The 25568-nt window shown below is 40.2% G+C and overlaps 1 protein-coding gene across 1 annotated transcript in view; it reads left to right on the forward strand.

The window, feature by feature from the left end:
• Ryr3 (ryanodine receptor 3) overlaps positions 1-25568 on the forward strand; it is a 518783-nt gene that overhangs the window by 178940 nt on the left and 314275 nt on the right. The window contains exon 3 of the mRNA XM_060371666.1: positions 19991-20098. Coding sequence (XP_060227649.1) covers positions 19991-20098 — 108 coding nt within the window. The remainder of the gene's footprint in view (positions 1-19990; positions 20099-25568) is intronic.

Here is a 25568-nt window from a genome sequence, read left to right on the forward strand (position 1 = left end):
ATCTCCTCTCATCCATCTTGTCCTCCTCCCTGCCTGAGTTATTAGTGCTGCCATGATAACTTACCTGCTAGAGGCGATGCCGGCCCCTTTATATTTAAAAGTAATCTGTCCCTTAGTGAAGGAAATCTCCACAAAGAATTTATTCGTGTAAAGTAGCACTGTGGCTCTGCTGCTCATTCGTCATCTGCTTGTTCCCAGCAGGCAAATGGCCCCAGGTGAATTATGAGTAGGAATTATTCACACCCAGGCACCTTTGCGCTCAGTTCATTGCTCTTCAGACCTAATCGCTGCTATTTTGGTCTCGATTAGCAGTGTTATTTTCCTTCTCCATCAACTCGTGAACTTACTAATTAGTTCACAAAGATGAACCTTTTCTGCAATTAGAATAAAAAAGCCTTCTTTTCAAGTTGCTTCTTTTATACAGAAAAATGAGGTGTTGCGTTTGTTATAGAGCTTTAAAAAAAAAATCAAAGCCTTGCTCCATCTAAACCTGGAGATAAAACTGAAATTATGCTTTGTGACCTTTTGAAGCTAAGCACGGACTCAAATTTACAAATTACACTCAATTTGCAGGGAAAACTAGACACTGATTCAAAAATGAGCCTGACTTCACTCTCGCCACCTTCTAAAATGTTATGCAAAGTAACGTCTCTGGCCAGAGCACCCATCTGTCACAATGAAGATTGTTTCAGGAAGGAAATGTTTAAAGCCTTTTCAGACAGTAAGATATCTGGACATTTAGATTAACAATCTATTCCTCCCTTTCATGATGTGCACATTTGCTCTCTAAAGTGACATGCTTCAATAATGGCCCGAACAAACTATATGAACCGGGACATTTTTTTTTCAATTGTTTTCACATAATATTTTGTTTATTGTCAACTTTTTGGCATTTGGAAAATGAGTAATTTTTTAAATAATTCAAAGCCACTCCAGGGAAATCATGGGTGGGTTTTTTTTTGTGTGTGTGGTTTGTTTTGTTTTGTTTTGTTTTGAACTGTATCAAAAGATGAGAGAGTTTCTAGCTTGGGTATCCCAGGATAGGCTGCTTTCTTCATGAAGATATTTCACATCACCTTTCCATCATTTCACATAAGCTCCACTAAACTTTGCCCAAAGCCTTTAGAGCATGAGATAGTTGGTACACAGAGCTATTGCAAACAGCTCCGAAGCAGCTGTTTTGTTTTGTTTTGTTTTTTCAGCTAAAGCATAGTTAGCAAAATTAAGAAACCCTTGACCTAATGATCCATTTCTTTATAGAGCACTTTCATTGGGATTTTTGCCTTGAGCTCTATTTTGGCACTTGGCTATATATATCCTAAGACATTTCTCTTCCAAACAGGATGAGATTTCATCTCTTTGGAGGTGGATCAGCTCTACCTCTGCCTGAGTACAGTGGGTGGAATAAGTAATCACTGTCCCACCCTTTGAATCCTCAGAGCATCAACTTCTGACTTGAAATTTGAGTTATTGCCCTAATAATCTGTGATATCTATGTTCAAATACCTTCATCTCTTTTACTTAAATATGTGGACATTACTACCCTTCCATAAAACCTTAGTTAGTGAGCAACTGGAGTACTTTTTATGAAATATACAACCACAAATTGAGGATCTTTCCTTCTTCCTTCTTTTTTGGCGTTCTTGAGAAAATTTCCATCACCTTCTCTGGGCACCTTTTGGACTGAAAGATGAACCCTGAGGCTTTGCTTACTGTAGTCTCTTAGGGAGGCATCAAGGACTCCTAGTCCTGGAGCTGCTCATGCAGTGAAGCACTTGATATACAAGCAAGAGAATAATGAGTTCAGATCGTGAGAACCCACAGGAAACAGCTAGTGTGGTTGTGTGCCTTTAATCCCAGTGCTGGGGAGATGGAGACAGAAGGATTACACGAGCTTGCTGGCCAGTCAGCCTAATGGAATCAGTGACCTCTGGGTTCATTGAGAGCTATCTTTAAAAAGAATGTGAACAGTTATTGAGTAAGACACCCAAACACTGATTTACAGTCTTTATATGCACACACACATGAACATCTACACATGCCCATGAACATGTATACATACAAACACATGAACACACACATTCAAAAATACAACAGATGAAAACAAATTCAAAAGGACACCTTGTGTTTAAGGATGCTAAACTGGGGCAGCAAAGTGGGTCTTGAACAAAGCTGGGTCAGAAGTTGCTATTCCTCAAACTCGAGTCAGAATATGTAATTCCCACCCCAGCCCCACTCTTGGGATTAGAAATCTGATTTTATTATTTATACATAGTGTGTAGGTGATCCTCAGACCCGACTTGGAGAAATTGTAGCGAGTCTAAATGTTTGGTTGTTGGTGTTTATGTGCCTGTCTCCTGATTGCTCTACTACTGTCAAAGACAAAGTAGCAAACTAGGTTAGGCAAGCTGATACAGTTAAAAACGAAGCAAACCTCCAACCTGGACTGCTAGCATCATTTTCAAGCCTACAGCCTGCCATGGAAAGCAATAGTACTGAACAAATTTGTTTGTTTTTCAAAAGTAACAGGCTTAATAGGAAACTAGACATGCCTTTCATCTTCTGTCTTACTCACTGAAAATAATACAGACAATCCCACGGAGAGCAACTCACTAATTTGAAGCATTTATCTTCATAAGATCTGACAGACTGTCCTTAGGTCATCGTGAGCAAGGACTTTCCTTTTTTGAGACGTGACGTGGTCCCCTCTTAACTATTCATATGTCCATTCTCTCTGCTGCCGTCGCAAAATTAACAGTTTTATGTTGGGCATCTTGTTATACAAGAGGAAAAAGAAAGGCCATAATCAGTCATGTGGCACCCCCTTTCTCCCTTTGCCATTGATGGAAAACATTGAGTTTGTGAGTTAGTCACTTAACAGAGTGGGGGGAAGAAAACTGAAGGTTAAAGCTCAGTCATGTGCTCTTAGGTGGTGAGGCTCAAACAACATTTGATGTGATTTTTCCATCCAAATTCTTAGTTGGATTCAAGGAGAAAGAGAAGGAATACTCTGTACTTTTCCTTGTGTTTATCAGTGTGGGTTCTTGCCCTGGAGACAGGTATCACTGGCCTTCTAAAGCAGCTTTGGAGAAAAGTAGACCCTTCATAGTGCAGTAGCATTTTAAATCTATTTATTTATTTTACATCCTGGTTACAGTTTCATCTATCCCTCCTCACCTTGCTGTCCCACCCTTTCTCCCTCCCTTCTCCTCCCCTATTCCTCAAAAAAAGGAAGGCCCCATTCCCATCCACCACAGCTCACCAAGTTGTATCAGCGCTAACTGTGTTCTCTTCCCCTGTAGCCTAGCAAGGCAGTCCCTCCAGGGGGGAACAATTGAAAAGTTAGCAAGAAGGTTCATGTCACAGAGTCCCCCTTCCCTTACATATTCTGTGTGTGTATGTACTCATTTATAAAAATTTATATTATATATGTATACTCTGAGAATTTTATAGATATATATAATATATATATGCACATTAGCCTGCATTACCCCATTCCAACTCCTCTTTGATCCCCCAAACACATCCCCTTACCAATTTCATATCCTTTCTTTTAAAACCACTGAATCCAACTAATGTTGCCTGTATGTACATGGGTATGGTATGATTCACTGTGGTCTGGACAACCTACCAGGAATCACAATCCTGAAGAAAAATTACTCCCTGACCCCAGTAGTTATCAACTGCCAACAGTTCCTCAGCTGGGGCGAATGTCTCAGGTCCCATCTCCCACCCATGCTAGAACTGGGGCTGCCTTGATGTTGTCCAGGTCTACATAGGTAACCACAGCTGCCATGCCCTGACATTCCCAGAAGACACTTGTCCACAGCTGTCTGGCTCTTACAAACTTTCTTCCATCTTTTCTCCCTTGAACCTTGTCAGGGGAGGGGTGAAGAAATATAGATGTCATTTAAGTAACTCCACAGTTACTTACTCTCTGCAGTTTGACCAGTTATGAATCTCTGCACTAACTGATGCTCATTGCAAAATGAAGCTTCTCCAGTGAGGACTGGGAGAGGCATTATTCTTTGAGTATGAAAATAAATTTTTAGAAATTGGTTTGATACTCTGCCCATTAGCAAATAAATAGTAGCCTTTACCCTTGAGCTTATGACCTTCGAAACCATGGGTTCCTAACAAGGTTTACAATACCAGGCAGGAGTTTTCTCCTATGGAGGGGGCTTTAAATCCTATTTTTAAAATTGATGGGTTACTCTGATAACATTCGTGTCACTATTGCAACAATGGGCATATCTTGCCAAGCTGGTCGCATAACTTGCAGCACTCATAGCTGGCTAAGAGTGTAGCCAACTTTAGTTCTAGTACATGAACAAGACCAATGACAAATACAATGGCTTTTATCATTTGGTGAGTCTCTGGTAACCCACAACAAGCATCTCAATGGTAGGTATCTCATTCCCAGCACTGGGATTTTATATATTAATGTGTGAGTTCTTGTAAGGTACCACTATTCAAATTCATTTCTTTGTGTTAGTTGTTCCCTCTCCCACCTCTCTTCTTTCCCATCCCTCTTCTCACTTCCTGCAGCCAGCCACTGTCTAGCAGGGCTAGCTCTGCACAGTAGCTGTGTTTTAAATGTCTGTGATGAATGTCACATGCCCCTTGTAAATGCGAATCTCGAAAACTGATGGTTTTTCTGAGCTATTAGTAGGCTGTTGGGAGGAATTTAACTGAGTTATCTGTGGAGAGATACAGAACTTTTTCTATCTTTGAGAAAAATATTTACAAACCTTATTTTCACAAAGACTTGGAACACTGTGGATTTTAAGAATATCTGCCCGTGTTTCTTGCCAACTTCTCAGGGGCTAGAACTCAGTTTGTAGTCATATCCTTATTTCCCTAAAAACAAAAACATCATATAAGGAGCGTAAAAAAAATGTATGTCTACCTTGGAATTCTGGTTAGGTTTAAGAGTAGGAAGATGGGATGGGGGGAGGGGGGTTTCAAATGCTGAGAACCCAAGCTATTTTCTAGCACTTAAGGTTACTGTCCACATCTGTGAGTTTCATGAAACTAATACAGCAATCAGGACCAGGCTGAGCACAGAAGACCCCCAGAGCAGCAAGTAGCACTGATGAGCCATGCAAGTTTGAGTACAGTGCAGCATCTCTGTCTTCTATTAGCCTTCAGCTCCAGTGTGCCACTTTCTCAGCTCTCATGGGAGCCTCACATTATTCTCTAGCTTCTTGCTGTTATGTAATTAGAAGACCAAGTGATACACATGGTCCCCATCCTGCTGCTTTTGGGTACCACTCAGAGACAGTAAAGAAAAACCTCACTGTGGTTTCTGAATTCTCTAAGAACAACTCAACTTCATTATTACCCAAAAGGAAGAGAGGTGTGCTGACTAGTTTTACATCGATTTGACACAGCTCTAGTCACATGAGGAAAGGGAACCTCAGTTGAGAGATTGTCTGCATAAGATATGATATACTTACTTATAAGTGGATACTAGACCTATAAGATAGGATAAACATACTAAAATCTGTACACCTAAAGAAGATAATCAAGGAGGAGGGCCCTGGGTAAGAGGTTCAATCCTCACTTAGAAAGACAAAGGGGATGGACATTGAAAGAAGGAGAAAACAAGAAACAGGACAGGGGCCCACCACAGAGGTCCTCTGAAAGACTCTACCTAGCAGTTTGCATCAACATAGATGCTGAGACTCATAGCCAACCTTTGGAGAGAGTGCACGGAATCATATGAAAGAAGAGGTAGTTAGTTAGACCTGGAGAGGACAGGAGCTCCACAAAGAGAGCAACAGAACCAAAATATGTGGACTCAGGGGTATTTTCTGAGAATGATACTCCAACCAAGGTACATTCATGGAGATAACCTAGAACCCCTGCTCAGATATAGCCCATGGCAGCTCAATCTCCAAGTGGGTTCCCTAGTAAGGGGAAGAGGGACTGTCTCTGACATGAACTCACTGGCTGGCTGTTTGACACTCCCCTTCCCCCCCTCCCCCCTGAGGGAGGAGCAGCCTTGCCAGGCCACAGAGGAGGACAATGTAGCCAGTCCTGATGGGACCTGATAAGCTAGGATCAGATGGAAGGGGAAGTGGACCTCCCCTATCAGTGGACTTGGGGAGGGGCATGGGAGGAGATGAGGGAGGGAGAGTGGGATTGGGAGGGAATGAGGGAGGGGGCTACAGCTGGGATAAAAATAAAATAAAATGTAATTAATAGGGCTGGAGAGATGGCTCTAGAGGTTAAGAGCACTGGCTGCTCTTCCAAAGGTCCTGAGTTCAATTCCCAGCAACCACATGCAGATAGAACATTGTATACATAATAAATAAAAATAAATATTTTTTTAAAATGTAATTATGGAAAAAAATAAAAATTTAATAATAAAAAAGATGATAGGTAAGCCTATTAGGTGTTTTCTTTATTAGTGGTGTGTGAGGGTCCAGCCCACTGCGGGTGGTGCCACCCCTGGACTGGTAATCCTGAGGGCTATAAAAATCAGGATGAGCTTCCTTAGGTGTACAGATTTTAGTGTGATTATCCTATATTATATGTCTAATATCCACTTATGAGTGAGCATATACCATGTGTGTCTTTCTGCCTCTGGGATACCTCACTGAAGATGATCTTTTCTAGTTCCCACCATTTGCCTGCAAATGTCATGATTTCCTTGTTTTTAATTGCTGAGTACTATTCCACTGTGTAAATTGTACCACCATTTCTGTATCCATTCCACAAATGAGGGACATTTGAGCTTCTGGTTATTACGAATAAAGCTGCTATGAACATAAGGAGGACCCTGGGTTAGATGCTCAATCTTCATTCAGAAAGGCAAATAGGATAGACATCAGAAGAGGGTGAAAACAAGAAACAAGACATGAGCCTACCATAGAGGGCCTCTGAAAGATTCTACCCAGAAGAGTATTAAAGCAGATGCTGAGACTCATAACCAAACTGTGGGCAGACTGCAGGAAATCTTATGATAGAAAGACCCGGAAGGGTCTGAAGCTCTACAAGGAGAGCAACAGAACCAAACAATCTGGGCCCAGGGGTCTTTTTTGAGACTGATACTCCAACCAAGGAACATGCATGGAGATAACCTAGAACTGCACAGATGAGGCCCATGGCAGCTCAGTCTGCAAGTGGGTTCCCTAGTAAGGAGAACAGGTGCTGTCTCTGACATGAACTCAGTAGCTGACTCTTTGTTAACCTCCTCTCAAGGGGGGAGGGGGACAGCCTTACCAGGCCACAAGAGGAAGACAATGCAGCTAGTTCTTATGAGACCTGATAGGCTAGGGTCAGATGGAAGGGGAGGAGGTCCTCCCCTATCAGTGGACTAGGGAAGGGGCATGGGCGGAGATGAGGGATGGAGGGAAGAAGAGATTGGGAGGAGGTGAGGGTGGGGGCTATCGCTGGGATACAAAGTGAATAAGCTGTAATAAATAAAAAAGAATTAAAAAAGAAAATTATTTTTAAAAAATCAAGCTATGTAAGCCATGGATAGAATCCAGTAAGCATTATTCCTCTGAGGCTTTGATGCAGAAAGACCTGTCTCCATGTTTCTACCCTATTTGAGTTCCTGCCTTGGCTTCCTTCAGTGAACTGTAATTTGGTATATGTAATCCTTTTCTCCCCAAATTATTTTTGGTCATGATGTTTCATCACAGCAACCATAACCATAACTAGGACTCAAGGCTAAGTAAAATAGTAAAGGAATATATGGGAGAAGGAAAGATGTTCTATGTGCCTATTAACACTAAAGAAAGTTTCAGGCTAAAGCATGAACATTATCTGGAGGCAAGAACTTGCTTCTCCCCTTTTCACTTAGCCATGTTTGCTAGCTTTTGTTATCCCAGTCCCACCACCCTGGTCCCCACCTTCCTCCCTGACGGATAATCAGACCTTACTTATCCATAAACCTATCTCTTATTGGATACTCTGCCTTTCTCTGCTTCTTCTTGGATGTGCAAGCTCCTCAGTATATCACCTTCAAGAGTGTTTCAGCTGAAGCTAGAATGCTAGGATTGCCAGGTTCCCGTTAGACATCTGCAGAACCTATTGTAGAACCTGAGCTACCCACGGGTGTAAATTACCCTTTTTCACTTTACATATTCTGTATTCATTTTATATATTTGTATATTTACATATATATTCGAGACATAGGAAAAGTCAGTATGTTAGGGACCGCTTCACATCAGCTGTAGGTATTAAGGCTGCCCATCAGTACAGCTTGCCTTTCTAGATGTCACAAGTTTTCAAGTTGCCATCTATTGGCACCTTGGTTGTTTAACATGCCAGCCATGTACTGCCAGGCAGAAAGAAAAAGTTGGCTCAATAGAGAACCAAATCAACCATCCAACCTGTCACTTATGTTTTTCCCAGAAGGCATTTTATAAACCAGCTGCCCAACATTTTTTTTCTCTTATTCCTTGGCTCTCTCCCCTCTTTCTTACTTTTAAGAACATGAGGTTTGCAGCATTGATTTCCACAGGCTCTTGATAATACTGCCCTAGCTGCCAGAAACAATGGATGTCTGGCAGAGTGCTGGTTTCCAGGGTACCTCAGTATTCCTTCTAGCTTGCGACCTTGTCAGAGAAGGTCTCTCTTTTTTTTTTTTTTTTTTTGGAGGTGTCAAGATGGTTTTTATTTTTATTTTTCCAAAAGTTACACACAGAATAGCAGGATATGATCATTACTACTTCATGGAACTACTGGGCTGAAAGGTCAGTTAGGATCCTTAAACATCCAGTAGAAGTCTCTAGAAAACAGAAAAAAATAAGCTTTAGACATGAATCATGAAGAAACACACACACACACACACACACACACTTGTGTCAAATAACTTTGGATTAGGGTGAGAAGGGTTCTTCCTTCTATTTTCTTGTCTCTCATCTATCTAGATTTTTTTTTTTTCTCAATGCAGTTTATTCAGGAACCTTGAACAATCTTCTGACCCTGGGGAAAGCCAGCCCACAGCTTAAATAGCCTCTGGGTAGCCAACCCCAGCTTGCCGCATGGGCAATGCAGATAGGTCCACATACACGGAAGCAAGCCAGATCCTCAGCCTTAGCCAAATATGGAGTTGTTTATGACAGAGCACTCACCATCGGGAAGGTGGAAGGCGGAAACCAGCTCCATCTTTAAGGCACGGCATTACGCAGCTCTCTACAGTTCCCCCTTTTTGTTTTAGACGCATCAGGCAAGAGTAGAGGTCTGATCTCTGATATTAGAAATAAATTGGGACTTTGTACCGATGTTCGTTTAGGTGTCATCCACCCAAAGAGCATCAGACCCGACCGATACCTTTTTCTTAGAGGCAGGACCTGGGGCATCAACCCGCATGCAATCAGACATGCTCTTCTCTGGGTCCAAAGCGGCTGATCCTGAGTGCAGTGCTAAGCCTCTCATCCTGTCTCTCTTTATGAGGTTAATCATTTAAAGTAAGTTTTTATGCTTTGATATGTGAAGTGATTTAAAGAAGTCTCTAGATTATTAATCTACTACATCTCAGGGACCTGCTTTTGCTATTTGGTCCTGTTGTTCTCCAGCATTTCTTGAATTGTGAGTCAGAGACTCACAATCACATGGCTTATTCTTTCAAAGGGTCTCCCGGAGAAAGGTCCCAGGAATATGAAATGCAGCAGCCTTCCCCAGGAGGTTCTTGAGCGATCATGTCTCTGCAGTAGTACTTCCAAAGCAAGCTAATACTTACATTGGCTTTTGTTTTTAAAATCCCCGGGCATTTCCAAGAGAAATTTGTATCCCAAATTTCACCTCCACTTAAGTTTGTAAATATTCTCTCTGGACTTCACTGGCTCCGTCCACCAGTGTGGTTCAAACAGCTGGGATGTCTGAGCATAGATTAAGACAGTCGTGGGTGCCTTCTCCTCCGTTATCATGTTAGATTGGCTTTTCTCTGCAAGACTTTTGTGGGAATTTCTTTTCCCTGAATTTTGAGTTTCTTGCTCTTCAGCAGCAGCGGCATCCCTCTCAAATGTTTCCGTGAGCATCCTCCCTAAGTGCATGCTTACTGAAGCTTACTGTCACGAGATACCTTATTGCATTAAAGACCAGCACCTCCTAGCATTTGATAGTGTTCCTTTTCCTGTGCACACACTTACCATATGACAACCCTTTCCATTTGAATATTTTCTCTTGAGGCAGGGTAGTGCAGCACCTGCTTGCTGCACTCTGCCTGTGGCAGGAAAGGCCTCAGCTTCCAGGCTGATCTGGTGCTGAGGTTCTGAGGACAGCTCTGTCACCTGACCGTGACTAAGTCCCTGGAGTCTGGCTTTTGCTGACAGCATTGCACGCCTGTGGCAGTCTCCCCAACCATCACCGTGTTTTGATTTCTTTCTGATTATCTCTGCTAAAGCACTCTTCTAGCTCTGAGTTTAAATCTTATACACATTTAGATGTGACAGAAATGGCCAAGTAAAAACATAGAGTTCAAGTTTTTTGAAATATATATATATATATATATATATATATGCATACATGTAAATATATGTGTGCATATTTATATATATTTTAAAAGACCCACTATCCTTTACGATAGATAAATAGTTTTAATAACATAAAATTTTGTACATTTTGACTTTATTTTAAGATTATAGCTCTTTCATTTTAATTTAAATTTATGTTTTAGAATTTATTCTTTATATTCTGATTGTAGCCTCCTCCCAGTCCCACCCTCCCTCCCTCTTCCACCCACCCCCTCCCTTCCCTAGTCCTCAAAAAGTGGAAGCCCTCCTTTCCTACCATCTGATACCAGCCTATCAAGCCTCATTAGGACTACCTGCAACCTCTTCCTCTGTGGAGTTCAAGGTTTTTGAATAGTATATATACATACATGTAAATGTGTGTGTGTGTGTGTGTGTGTGTGTGTGTGTGTGTGTGTATTAAAAGACCCTCCATCCTTTACTATAGCTAAACAGTTTTTCTTGTTTTTCTTTATTATTATTATATATTTATTATTATAATTATTGTTAGTATCATTTATTGCAATTTATTTATCCTGGCTGTGGCCCCCTCCCTTGTCTCCTCCCAATCGCACCCTCCCTTTCTCTTCTCTCCCTATGCCCCTCCCTTAGTCCCCAAGATAGGGGAGGTCTTCCTCCCCTTCTATTTGACCCTATCCTATCAGGTCTCATCAGGATTGGTTGCATTGTCTTTCTCTGTGGCCTGGCAAAGCCCCCTCACCAGGGGGAAGTGTTCAAAATGTAGCCAACAGAGTCCATGTCAGAGACAGCCCCTGCTTCCCTTAGGATGGGGACCCACGTGGAGACTGAGCTGCCTATTGGCTACACCTGAGCAGGGGTCTAGGTTCTCCCTATGAATGGTTCTAGGATGGACATGTCTCTGCAGGCCCCCGGGGCCCAGATCTTTTGGCTCTATTGGTCTTCTTAGGAAGCTTCTGTCCCTTAAGATTATAGCTCTTAATAGAAACAGGCAAACTTTCTTCTCTTGATTTGCTTTAAATCAGGATACAACAGGCTTAGCATTTACAATGGTCCAAGTTTAGAACTTGACCCATCGTCAGCAGAGTTGAATTGCTTCTTGGAATAAATTGAAAGTTTATCTAGCTAACTGGTCTTATATTTTAGAATTTCACAAAGCTAGACATAATCTTACCTGCCAGAAATTTTCAGTCTGCAGCATTTACATTCCCAGTGACCATTATGTAGGCAACAAGTGTTTCTAGGATAATAGTAATAATAACAATAACTAGTATGAAATTCTGAATTTCATTTTAAAGATTGAGATTTGGGAAAAAGGTGGCCCATTGAGATTAGAATTCTGCAAAACTCATTTTCTCTTTTGGGATACTGATGCAAAATGAGTAGGAAGGACTGGGTTTGAAATTTAGAATATAAGTGACACAAAAAAATGGTGGAGAGACAATAGTTCATAACAAATTGGTAAAACTTTATGCATAACTGGAAGAAAGGAGCTTTTAGATCTCCAAGAAAAAGTAATGTTTAAAAAAAAAACCCTAACTTTATCTGAATTGATCAGTATACATGTTATACCTGTTTGAAATATGACCCTGTGCCCAATTTATAAATACAATTATTATATGTTAATAAAATTTAAAGTGTTTACAGGGATGAAACTTTTTAACTGCTCTGATTTGGTCACTACATATTGTATAGACACATACACAGACAGACGCATGCACGCACACAGAGAGAAAGAGGTCAAATTGTTATATTGTACTATACAAATTTATATAATTATAATAGCAATGTAGTTGGGAGGAAGTCTTTTAGTCTTTCTGAGTCTCAGTTTCTTCATTTATAAAATTCTGTAATCTTATCCCCAAAAAGGTTTTAGGAAAAGAGTCAAATGTTAATAATTACAGGGTATTTAGTTCAATGTCTGGTACAAGCTGTGTGGCTAGGTACATTGATGCATGGAAAATTTATAGATGATAGATAGAGTTATAGATGGTTAGCCAGATAGGTGACACATAGAGAGATAGCTGGATTGACAGATTATTTTTTACTTACCTGTACATGTATCTCAGCTGACCTACTTCTGTTATGATTATAAAACAATTAACTGAGGTAAGAGGAGTAAGATCTTAAAAGCACTTAACTGTATAAATATTTAAGTAAAATTTAGTGGGTGTGGAATGTGGTTGATGACTAGTTCTGCTTTTGAGTTATACGCATAGTACAAATAATTATGTATTATCAATAATTGATTGGAAGCTCATAATGAGCTCACGTCTCCTGTAGGTGCATGAGATAATGTCTGTAAAAATACTCAAAGCTCCTGAATACAAACTATGCATCCATCTTTGTATGGCCTGATGCTGCTCCACTAGGAACTGGCCTTATTTAAATTCTCTCCAGGTTCAATGGGATCTAGTTAACTTGGCATATTTTTTTAAAAGAAGAGAATGGTTTTCTATACACAAAAGCTTTGGAAATAGTCTCATTTGTGTTTTTGAGTAGAGCTAGATAGAACCATCTTGAGGAGATGGCTATCAATCCTATTTGAGACAGCGTAGTAAGACAGAATAAACATAATGGTTTTGGAAGCTAGATTACTAAGGACTGAGGCCTGCATTGCACCAGCAGAGAAGATGCCCCTTGAGAAAGAGACTTTCTTTTTCTCCACAATTTAAAATATAGGTCAACAAACACCAGCTCTATTTGTCCCTTGACTAGGCAATCTCAAGAATTATGGTAGAATGTAAAGAGGATGTATTTATCAGTTTTCTACTGTTGTAGCAAAATACCCGAGGCTGGGACTTTATAAAGAAAAAATGTATATAGTTTGTAGTATGGGGAACTGAAAGTCCAAGATTTGCATTTGTATTGATTTGGCTCTGGTGATGGTCTAAGGTGGGGAGGGGCATTGTGGCAGGAGTACAAATGAGAAAGAAGATCCCATTGTGAGATAGAACAGATATGGAGAAAAAGCCAGTCTTTCTTTAGAGCACCTCACTCTTGTAGAAACAAAGGTCCTGTGAGAACTATAATCCCTTTCCAGAATAGTGCCTTCAGTTCTAGTCATGTTCTAGTCTTTATCTTTTGACTGACTGTTAGCTTGGAAGCTACTACTTCAGTTAATGGAGTTTTAAGTAGAAAGGAACAATACACAAAACACAGAAAGTAGAAACAGAATTTGCCTTAACCATTCATTAAACAAAAACTTAAATTCTTTCTATGTGCAAGAGGTCCTTCTTTTCTAAGAAAAAAAAAAAGCAACTTTGTTCCTTCTGAACAAGCTCCTACTTTCATGTCTTTCTTGATCATAACATCTCCAAAAGGGTTGATGTCAGTCTTCACAATCCAAGCTTTTTATTATAATATTGTGTGTATGTATGTATGGCCGTGTGTGTGTGTGTGTGTGTGTGTGTGTGTGTGTGTGTGTCCGTGTATGCACATGTATGTGTGCTTGTTTTGTCTCATGCACAGGACAAGCTTATTCAAATATGTGAAAGTTTCCTAAAAAGGATAAGAACCATGTTTTATTCTGCTTCTTTGTTCATACAGTCGCTAGTACAACGCTGAATATATATTAAGTTCCTTAAATAGTTACCAGTTATGTGACAGATTGGGAAAAGAGGATTAATTGTATGGACTTCAGGCACTCTCCTTGAGTGGGGATACATACCGGTTTCTGAATTTATCCTCTTCTTTCTAATCTGTGTGTCTCCACAGATATCTCAGAAATATTCACACATTATCACAGAGAGTTCACCAGCTCCCATCACAGATGGTCCATCTTGCACTGGGTAACACTCTGAGTGTAATTTCTTAGCATGTTTTCACCATGGCTTGGTCTTACTGATTGCTATTTGTACACTGCCCCACCAATGGGGAAATGGTCACCCTCTCTTTCCTTATCCTCCATATCCCGTTAGTCACCATGCCCCATATCTTCTAACTGTTCTAAGAGTGTCAAAATACACCCACTATCTTTATCCCTACTGCCGCTTCTTTAATTCAAGTCATTGCTTCTGATACGCTATCCTAATTTAGCTCTCCCTTGGCCTAGCTCGCTTTACAATACACCTAAAATGATTTTCAAAGGTGCAAAATGGATCACATTATTTCCTAAATAACTTGCTTTAGTGCTACCCCATTGCTGTAAAGTTAACATCCTAGTTTTCTCTGAAAATAAGATGCAAGACGCTTCTCAAACCATCTCCTACTCCTTCTTTTGCCTCACTGCTCACTTCCTAGTCTTGGCAGCTCTGCCCCGACGAAAGCATTTACTTATACACAACCAACTCTTCAGTCACCCATGGTTTCCCCACTACCATAATCTCTACCACCTTCATCTTAGCTCTTCTCATAGACTTCCTTACTCAAATATGAATACTTTGTCTCATAGTCTAGAAATTATCCATTCGTTTCCCTAACATTCCACTAGACCACAAAATCCTGAGGGTCAGAGATTTTGCCTTGTTTCTATACAAAACAGTGATTTCAAAACAGAAGTTGCAAATCAATGAAGAGTAAATAAGCCATTGATACTTCAACTCATTCTTTTTGTTGAACATTACCTAATATTAAGTATTTACTAAATGCTGGCCCCAATTTTAAACTTTTTAAAAGTATTAAAACCTTATTATAAATAACCTGCAAAGAAAAAGAAAAAAAAAACTCATACAATGAAATTAACTAGACCCAAAGTGCATAAATCTCAATGAATTTCTATTAGAATGGCCACTCTGAAGTTATTGAGTTTCACATTGGTTTGTTCACTTTCACTATCAAACGTAATTTCATGCACTCATTCACCACTAAAAAAAAAAAAAAAAAAAAAAGTCTGTGACAAAGTTATAACTGGAAAAACAATTAGCTCTATGTCCTCTTTCATAATTCATGCTTACTCCCTACATTTAGTTTTTTAAGCTGTCCAAACCTAAGAAGTTTATCTGAGGAGATACTATTTCACAGAGAAGGAAGCTAAGGAGCAGATAGACTAAATTACTGGAACATAAATTTGAACCCGGGCAGTCCTACCATAGAGTCACTCTGCACAGAGTATTCTAACTTGCTTTGGGAGGGGGGTCATCTATTCATATAAGGGCACATAAGAGATATGGCACTATGTAAAACAGAAAAATTACCAGATGTCAACAAAGATGCTAACAGTGGGAGAAGAAAATCTGTTAACTCCTGAGCAGGAGGTCTGAAGAAATGACTCAGCCAGGGAGGCTCTGTGCAGTTTGTCCACAGCTACAGTTACTGTCAGCAACACATATCCAGCTGGTGTTGGATTACAGAGAATCAAGCATGTATTGTCTTACCTACTAGGGAACTGAAGTAGAATCAGAACAGTTTCTCAAAGGGCCCACTGCCTATTAGATAAATTGACTTCAGCATATCAAAACCTAGACAAGTTGAAACAGATACTGGTTAACTTTGTGAGGAAGAAGGGAGTGGTTCCCCTCCTTGTCCTTGACTCCTGACTCTTTCTTTGAAGGCTTTATTAGCATTGCCACTCCAATGTGGAGTAATCTCCTGTGGGGTCCTAAAGAAATGTGAAAAGCTAATGGAGCCATCAGATCCCTCACCAGCTTGAGTGCAGCAAGCCTCAGAAAACATATGCTATTGTATACATTTATAGAGTATGGAGGATAAATAGACCTACCTCCCTGCAATTTTGCGTATACTGGGGCTAAGTGAACACGTGTTCCTGGCTTTCAGGGCCCTGACATCTCAAGGTTTTCTGTAGGACACTTTGAAATGAAATGCCTGTGTAGGCTAAGGACATGGCTGGGAGAGTGATGAGGAACTATTTCAGAACAGATGTCAACAGAGCCTTTCTCTCCGTGCTGAGAATCATCAAATATGTGCCTGATGTCTGGCAGACAGAGTGACTGAGGCACAGGCTCCTGAGCATCAAGACAATGAGCTGGCCTCTTAAGGGACTCTCTTGGCTGAAGACAAATGAGCTTTGATGAGCAAGTGGCCTTTGTTCATTCTTCAGGGGTGTAGAGGTGGGAACTGAGTCCAGCTTGGAGTTTAATTAAGGAAGGCAGCTGGCATAGCAGGTCATATGACGCTGTGCTCATTCATGTCACAAGTTGCATTTTGTTTTTCTCCAGATAGTTCTGTTACTCTGTCCTCTCCCTTGACACTGCCCACACATTCATTATTCTGTGTGCTATTAAGATAATGTGATCACTTTCCCAATACAAAGAGTTGCAGGCAGGGACCACATGCTAGAGACAAAAAAACAAAACCATAAGCATCTATAAGGTTCTGCCATTTGATATACATCCTTCTGATGCAAACTATACCTTGCTTAAATGTACCTATTCATGCCACTAATGAAAATAAGATTTCCTTCATAATTCTAATACCTGCAAGGAACGGACATATACAATTGTAGTATGCCAATTGTACATGTTATCATCAATCCTCCATCTTAATGAATGATGGCGGAGAAAAGAGCTTCTATCTCCTCTCCAAGCAAATCATACTGAGAGAAAAGGTTGACAGAACATGTAATCTAATATAAGGAAAGGTTTCAAATACTTGGGCTGTGAAAGGAATCGATTAAATAGGTTGACTATTAGAGACATACATAATAAGACTGTTTAATTGACTAGTCCAAAAGCTCCCTTTCAAATATGAACTTTAACTGCAGACATTTCTGGGTTTAAAAAAAATCTCCAAAGCATGTGGTTGAAAGTAGTCAAGGAGGAAGAAAGACTAACTATTTCTATTTTCTAATATGGTAACATGAAATCCAGGAAGACACACGTGTATAAAATCTCCTACAATAGCAAATTTTGAGATCCTGTGTTGGGTGATTATGTGCGTATGGCATAAAGTCTCCAAATATTTGATCATATAATTGCACACTACTTATAATAATGCTAGCATTCTGCTAGATATGAGGCCCTGCTTCCCTATGTCTTGAGTCCGTTAAAATGAGTTAATCACCTGCTATGGAAATGTACTTTGAAAAAAAAGGGAAAAAACTGAAATATACTGTGATACTCTTTGTGGGTAACACTCTTTCTTTTTGGTTAAAATGTTATGATGATAATTGAGAAAATTCTTGTTCTACCAAAGTTCTAGGACAACTAGGCTTTTAGATGTTCTGACTAGGCAGACCTTAGGAAGAAAGACCTTAAATAGAAAATTCCCTCATATCCTTAGCAGGAAAGGACTTGAAAATGGAAGACACCATATCTAGTAGCCTTTGGGATAGTATGTTCCATTCCTAATTAACACATTAACAATGAGCTCTTAAAGATTTATTGAAAACATTCCCAGAAGGTCCAACATATAGGACATATTCTTGTAGTTAGGACAGTGAGTTCTTTTTTTTTTTTCAGGACATAGAAGTTGGAAAAAGTTGAGAAATATACAAACAGCCAATTCCGTTATCTTTATTTTTAAATAGAAAACACAAGTCTGGGATGTTATCTAACTCTTAGTAATGGGCTACCTTTACCTTTAAACCAGGCTCCATGGAAACAGCTTTGCCTGTTTTGAAGCATTAGGAATAGCTGTCAGTTGCTGCTCCTATTCTGAAGAACAGAAGGGTGGGAGGTGGGGGAGCTGCTTTTCTCTTCTCCTCAAAGGAGAGATGCATCTGAGAGACAAGGTTTAAGTGGTTTACTTAGCAAAGCAAGCACTCCAAAGAGAGATTGGAGTGGGTTGTCCCAAAGCTGGAATAATAGCACAGTGCTTCTAGGCTGTGTACTGTTCTAAAGGCTTTATGAATATTTATGAAGTACATAGGACGTGCTTGGTATAAGGTGACCCCTTTTCTCTCCCAAACCATGATCTCCTTTTTAGGGATTTTTTTTTCTTCTGTTTCTCTAGAAAAGTTCACAAAGGTGTGGGGGAGAGGGAGAGTGTTCAATCAGAAGCACAAAAGCCAAGGTCTCTTGAGGATACATACTCATCATTAGCACACAGGTCGGGAAATGCTCAGGCACAAACAACCTAGCGTCAACTTTGAGAACATGTACCCACAAAGGATAGTCTGACTGTCAGACACAGCTACCTGGATACGACTGTGTTTATTTTGTGGTCATTTCGTCTCCTTTTTGAGACTGCTCAGGATTGCTTGATTGAGGTCGTGACTCTGTGAGTTAAGACACTTTGTTATCTTTATTAATTTTTCTTTAAAGAGGCTTTATGTTGAAGGCTGAACCCAGTTTTATAATAGACTGGCAAGCTACTCAAACAGCAGGTAAGACATAGTTGTCTGTCAGAGACTCCCTTCTGCTTGAACTACCACTCATGTTCATCTTTCTCATTGCTGTTATTTTCATGGTGCTGGTGTACTTCCAAAGGAAGAGTGGACATTCAGAATAGTCACAAGTTGTATTCCCAAGGAATAAGGGCCACTATGAAACTGGGCTGTAAGGTTCTAAGGGCAATGGTTTTGTTTTGTTTTTTAATCTTTCTTAATATTAAACACTGTATTTAAAGAAATAAAATACTTAACTATTTGCTGCTCTGAAATGTTCTGATTGTAGTAAAAAAAAATCTTTACTATCTTCATTAGTATAGTATATGGTTAAATGCATGAGCTCTAGAGACAGACTCTCAGTATGAATCTGACTCAGCCAAATGCAGTACTTATGCAGATGACCTGAGTGCCCTGTGCCTTAGTTTCCTGAGCTATCCATTGGGAGCTTAGGAGTGCCTGTCTTACCGGGTGCCTATACAGAGTAGGCATGCTAATCTATGCAGACACTTAGGAGAGTGTCTGGCATGGAGAAGATGCTCATTTGATGAGTGGCAGCTATTACCAGCAGTGTTCAGGGAAGGTGCTTTAGCCATTAGGGAGAAATATCCCAGAACAGATGCTAATGTCACGACATTAACCGGTCAGTCCTAAGTGACTCTAATAAATTAGAATGATTATTATAGGGGTCACAAGTTCTTGCGTGGACTTTCCTTTGTTCAGAGCTTTGTTTGTGCCCCCTTTTAATCCTCTTGCTGCCTCTTCATCCATGACAAAATCCAGATTTTCCTTACAAATAAACAGATCTCCTATGTAGCCATGATAGTCTAACTCCATACTCTATCTAGTTCTCCTCTAATTCTTGTGGATGAGATGTACATGGGAACCTTCCTTTGGTCTTACTTGGTCTTGAGTATAGATGAGCCATTTCTTTCGTTTTTTCTTTCTTTCTTTCTTTCTTTCTTTCTTTCTTTCTTTCTTTCCTTCTTTCTTTCTTTCTTTTTTTCTTTTTCTTTCTTCCTTCCTTTCTTCCTTTCTTTTTCCCCTGTCTCTTCTTCAGCAGGACTATATGTGTATTCTTTACCTTTAGGTACCACCAGGCTTCAATCAAGCTGATCCTGACATTTTGGGCATGGTTCCCTTGATGCTTTGCTCCTTCTCATCCTTTAGAATCCAGATTAAGCCCCATCTTAACTTGCATCACGGAAAAGCTACCTTGTTACATTTCTATTCATCCGTGCAGCTGTCATTTTAGTTTGCAGGCGCCACTTTGTGACTGATATGATCAGGCATCCTCACTCTGGTTTTATTTCCACAGTACATTCCTCCAGATCTCTGTGTCTGCAATTTCGTGCTGGAACAGTCCTTATCTGTCAGAGCACTGCAAGAAATGCTTGCGAACACCATTGAAAATGGCGGAGAAGGGGTGAGTACCTGAATTGTGCCCTGGATTGGAAATCAGTCACCCCACAGCCCCAAAGCATATTTGACATCTCATCCCTCCAGTTTAGAACTGGAAAAACCTTTTTCCAAGTTTAGATACCTCTTACTCAAAAACTTTAATCCTTTCTCCTTTGAAATGACCAGCTTCCCTCAGAAAATAGATGAGCACACCACTACTGCCACATTCTTTTCATGCTCTCTTACCCCCAAGTCTACCAGGGAACATAGAAAGGCCAAGAACACCTTGAGATTAAAAAAAAAAAAAAGCCTGTGAGGCAGATGCTTTGTGCATAGAGAACCTCACTGATGTTTAATGACTCTAGGCTGAACACAACCAGGTTTCAACAGTTGGGGGAGGTCTCCTGTAGAATTCAGGCTTAATTCACTGATGATGAGCAAATACAAGGCTCCCTTAAAACTCTGTCATCACAACTGTTAAGCTGGGAACAGTGCTCCATTACCTTCCAGAAGGTTCTCCAGTCAGAGGGTTGCCCAGATATTTCACAGTTTTTGATCTTCCCATCCCCTAATGACCCACTCATTATGTCTGTTGATCACTGAATTCTATCATTGTAGTGGCTGGACACTGGAAACCAAAGTCTCTGCCCCATGTCCATTCCCCACTCTCCATCAGATGACGCTGTCTTCTTGGGATGCTGCAATAGCCTACTGACTGTCTTCATTCTTTCTGTACTGCTTCCTCCCAGCAGTCACGAAGCCTCTTCTAAAATGTTTGCCCAGTTAATTGTATTCCCTTGTGTTGAGTTCCTTCATTTCTCTAGTGCTTTGAGATGAATTCTAAACCCGCAGCTGAAAGCCCTGCAGTATTTGGTGAGCCCCATTCGGCTTTCTGCATCATCTGTCACCACATCCCACCCAGCACTCAGTGTCCCAGCCACGCTCAACTCCTTGCACTGCCCACAGCATTCCAATCCTCTTCGCCTCTGATGTCACCTATCAGCTATTTCCTCGGGGTGGCACAGTGTTCCTCCTCCTCTCCCTTCCCTTGTGTAATTCCTCCTCATCCTCCAAGGAACCAGTTTAGATATTAGATCATCACAGAAGCCCACACTGACCTTACGAGTGTGTTGCGTGGAAGGCTCCAAGCTTTCTCTTCACTCAGCATTCTCTGTTCAAGTTTCCTGTCCCGGAAAACATACTCCTGCTCCCGGGGAGGAGTTGTTTGCAAATGCTAAGAAGCATGGTTTACTCTAATTTGACATTAATAAAGTCAGACATAATATATCTGTGGTTGAAGAAACAGTAACTGTAGATGTGATTGCCCTGGTGTTTACATTTTGGTCATTTTCCAGTCCTTAATGTGATATGAGACAAAACCTCTAAAGGCTTAGAGCCAGAATGCTCTGACCTATATAGTAAAAGTGTTTGTACCTCTGGGGTCATAAATGCCAAAGTTTTGTGGTTTTTCACTCTTCTGATTAAACTCATTTGGCTTAATCAACAACATGATGATACCTCTTCTCTGTTCTTTAGAGCACTGGCATGAGTGACACCCTTTCTTCACCTCCTTTGACTTCAGTTCCTACTCTTTGCCTTGACCTCAACACTCCGTGTCTCCATGTACCCTCCTAAAACACTGCCACTTTAATGAATAAACAATAAAATATGTGCTTATTCTTCTTCCAAGATTCACTGTTTACAGATATCTTTGATGAGAGAAGAGACCTGACTGATTATAAGTATCACCCATGTCAGTGCCAAATAAGACTCACTCAATCCTGTCCACTCAATGGACCTGGGATAGATAAAGAGAGTTGAGTTGAGGAAGATGCCCAGAATGATTCCTTGGTTATTGTCTTATCCTGTGTTGTTCAAACAAAATATTTCAAAGGGTTTCTTGGCATTTATCATTTAGATCGAATCAGTTGGCAAACCTTGTAAATAAGAAAGTAAACTTTGTTGCAAAGTTAATCTTATAGGAACAACGTCTTTGTCTTAAAGAAGGACCAGTAACAACTTATTTTCCAACTGAAAGAAGACCAATTTAAAGAAATGGAAGCTGTTGTTCTAGAATATATTAACCAAGGCCTTGTTAATTGCTAGCTATGTTACAGTATAAGACTTTTGAACATAGTTTCATTTTTAAAATGTGTTTGTTCTTTACAACATCCAGATAACTATGTATTGAACCACGCTGGAGGAATCTACTCTTTTGAAAACTCATGTTCAAAATAAATGAACATTTTATTATTAATTATCCATTGGGTAATAGTTACAATATTAGTTTAGTGTCCAAAATGTATCATATTGCCATTTTGTGCTATTTTACCAAATATAGACAAGATCCAATAGTTATTTCTTGTCATCTTATTATTGTTATTATTGTTAACTATTCCTCACCGGAAATCTTAGAAGAAGAATTTTCTAAAAAACAAACACAGATGGCCATAGCATTCTCAAAATTATTATAGTTTTAGTATCCATTGGTGACTCCTCAAAACACTTACCTGGATAACGGCTTCAGGCACTAGAAGCTATTTGCAGTCCTCTCACACTTCCATCTGGGCTCTGTCTTTAGTGTGAGAAATGCTATTTTTATATAATCTCCTGAGTCTGTTTGTTTTGCTTTCCTGAAGTGACTGTGCACATTTACTATTAGCCGTTAATTTGATTTTAGATGATAATACTCAGCAGAGAAGAAAAAGAAGTTTAAAAAATAAAGAGGAAAGAATAAAGAAGGAAGCGAGCTAACACGACAGAGCATAATGAGACCCAGGGGAGCCTGGGGATGTGTGAGCAGGATGCTGCCTCCTTTTGATGACATCCCATTCTGTTTGGAAATGGCCATTTACTGCTTTTAAATAAGTATTACTTTCAGTAATGATCACGACTGCTACCAAACAGAATGCTTTGAAGAGTGTAATTTTTTTTTCCTTCCAGTCAAAAATTGCTCCTTGTGTGCTGCACCTGTTCACTGCTGTGCAGCAACTGGGCATTTTAAAAAATGATTTCTGTGTTTGTTCTTTTACATGATGAGTGCACAGATGCTTTTTTTTTTCCTTGCAAGAATTTACTATTCTGCAGCAATTTCTCTTGCAAACAAAGAAAACAAAAGTACCTAGCCAGATTTAACAGTGGAGAATTATTATTGAAATGTCCTTAGCTGCAGCGAGTGGCATGTGAGAGCCAACTGTATGTTGAAAGGGAGAATTTTAATTCCGAGGGCCTCTGGACAGGGAGGTCCACTGCCTTTCAGAGTGTGCACAAGCTAATCTCACTTTTGGATCACTTTTCTCCTGATCTGATCTGATCTAATTTTATTCTGGGGAAATTACCAGAGTATAGACACCTGACATGAAGCCAGTTCTATGGCAGGTGTTTGAATTGAAATGCTGGCATGCAAATGTTAAAGGATCTTTGCAATTGTTTGTTGACCTCTGGTTTATGCAATGTTCACGAGTATTTAACATGTTGTGAAGCCAGGAACACTGTCCATTTCCCTTCAAGCTCCTGTCCCTTCACCCTCCAAAAATAATTAATTTATAGTATAGCAGCACACCTAAGAATCACACAGATATATTTTAAATCCCGCCTATCCTGACTAGGTGACCTCTAAAATAAATTATTATTTTTTCCTGTGCCTTAATTGCCACCTCCCCAAAATGCAACCTTCCTCACAGAGTGATAAGCAAACAAGATCAGTGCTCATAACTGCTTGTCAGAGTGGACAGTGGCGCAGCTCCTTCCTTCACCCCTCCACCTCCTCCTATCACAGTTTCTTAGGAAAATGCATACTGTGTCAAAGGAAAGAGTCTCTTATGAAATGATCGGGTACATATCGAGTTTAGTGTTGCCCGACCCCGGAAGCACAGGGGAGGGTTCTGACATTAAGTGGCAGACATGAAAGCCCATGCTGAACACGTTTACCGACTGCACTTCTCCTTACAAGGGTTCTGACTTCATCGATGCCAGGCCTGTACAACTAAAAGGAGAAGTTAAATATGTGTGTGTGCATACAAACATGTACATATACATGTACACACATGCACACGCTCATATATAATTAAGGCTATGGTTGCAGTGTGATGGTTACATTTTATCCATAACCCAGAAGCATAAAATTATGTTTGACTTTATAAACTCAAACATCTTCTATGCTGATACATTCGACCTTCTAACACTGATCAGAAAGGTGACCTGGAAAGATGTTATCTCTGCAAGAACCTTCACCATAAACACCCTCAAAGGGGCTCTTCTCTATTTCCACGTGTTACTCGCACAATGGCCATTAACTCTAATATGAATTTCAGGTTCCTTTCATTGTCCTTGTCCTTAGAGTAGCGGATGCCACGCAAAAACATTTGCTAGAGAGATTCTCATATGTGGCATGACGTGCTCACAATGCATTGATGATTCTTGAAGATGACACATCTATGCCTGTTGAAAAGCCAGGGGCTGTCACCAAGGATCATGTGATGGTGTAAGCAGGCAATGAGGCATAGGCTTAGAGCATGCCATTCAGGTAAAAGATCTTATACTTTGCTGTAGTTTTTTTACAGAAGAGAATGAGCCACCCACCTGGTCATCTAGTTTTTAGCCTCTGAGTTTGCGGTTTTTGTGTTCCCCCACTAATTGTCAGAGGGAAATTTCAGATCGAGAATACGTTTGATTGCAAAGGGAACCAGACCTATGGAGGAAATGGGTGCATAATTACAAATCAGCTTAATGGTCGTTTACTAAAAATAGCACACCATTTAAAAAGAGAAATAAATCATATAAGGGTTCAGCTCCAACACCGGGTATTTCATTCCGCCCTCGGAATACTTCATAAAGTTTCCCTTGTCAAAAAAGTACAAGGTGTTAATATGGTGATATAATCCTAGCTTGCTTAAATATACACCAAAGCCCGATAGCAGGATAGCCAGGCTACACCAGAATAGCCACAGCAGGTATAAAAGTGTGAACGTTTTTAGCACTTATTGGTAAAAAGCCACTGCTGTGAGCTGTTCAAAACCTTGCCTTGGTGACTTTTTCAGGAACCCTCATTGGCTTCCCAGGACCACTGCCCTTCAGAATATTAGCCTGAGGACACTCCCATCATCCCTCACTTTGTAAGACCAGCATATCACATCATTCCATTCTTAACTGAACATCCCATGGCACAATGGTAGCATGTCTCATTCCATTAAATTCTTAATTAGCTCAAGTTGACCTTGATTTTTATTTAGAAGGGAGAAAACCAGTAACCGTGATTCTGAAAGATGCTCCCATTCATTTTTTAATCTGAAGGTGGTTATCAACTGCTATTACAAAACCAATAATATTTTTGTGTTCATTGAATAACAAATCTTGGTAAATTGTTCTTACCTGTAAATGCTTGTCAAAACCTGCTCTTTAAATCTGCCCTGCATTAGAATTCCCCTTGCATATTCACTTGTGGCAGGCAGCAAAGCAGAGAGACAGATGGTTTAGGTTTGGTGCTAGCACTGAAA

Source organism: Meriones unguiculatus, chromosome 18 (genome assembly GCF_030254825.1).
Source record: "Meriones unguiculatus strain TT.TT164.6M chromosome 18, Bangor_MerUng_6.1, whole genome shotgun sequence".
NCBI lineage: Eukaryota > Metazoa > Chordata > Mammalia > Rodentia > Muridae > Meriones > Meriones unguiculatus.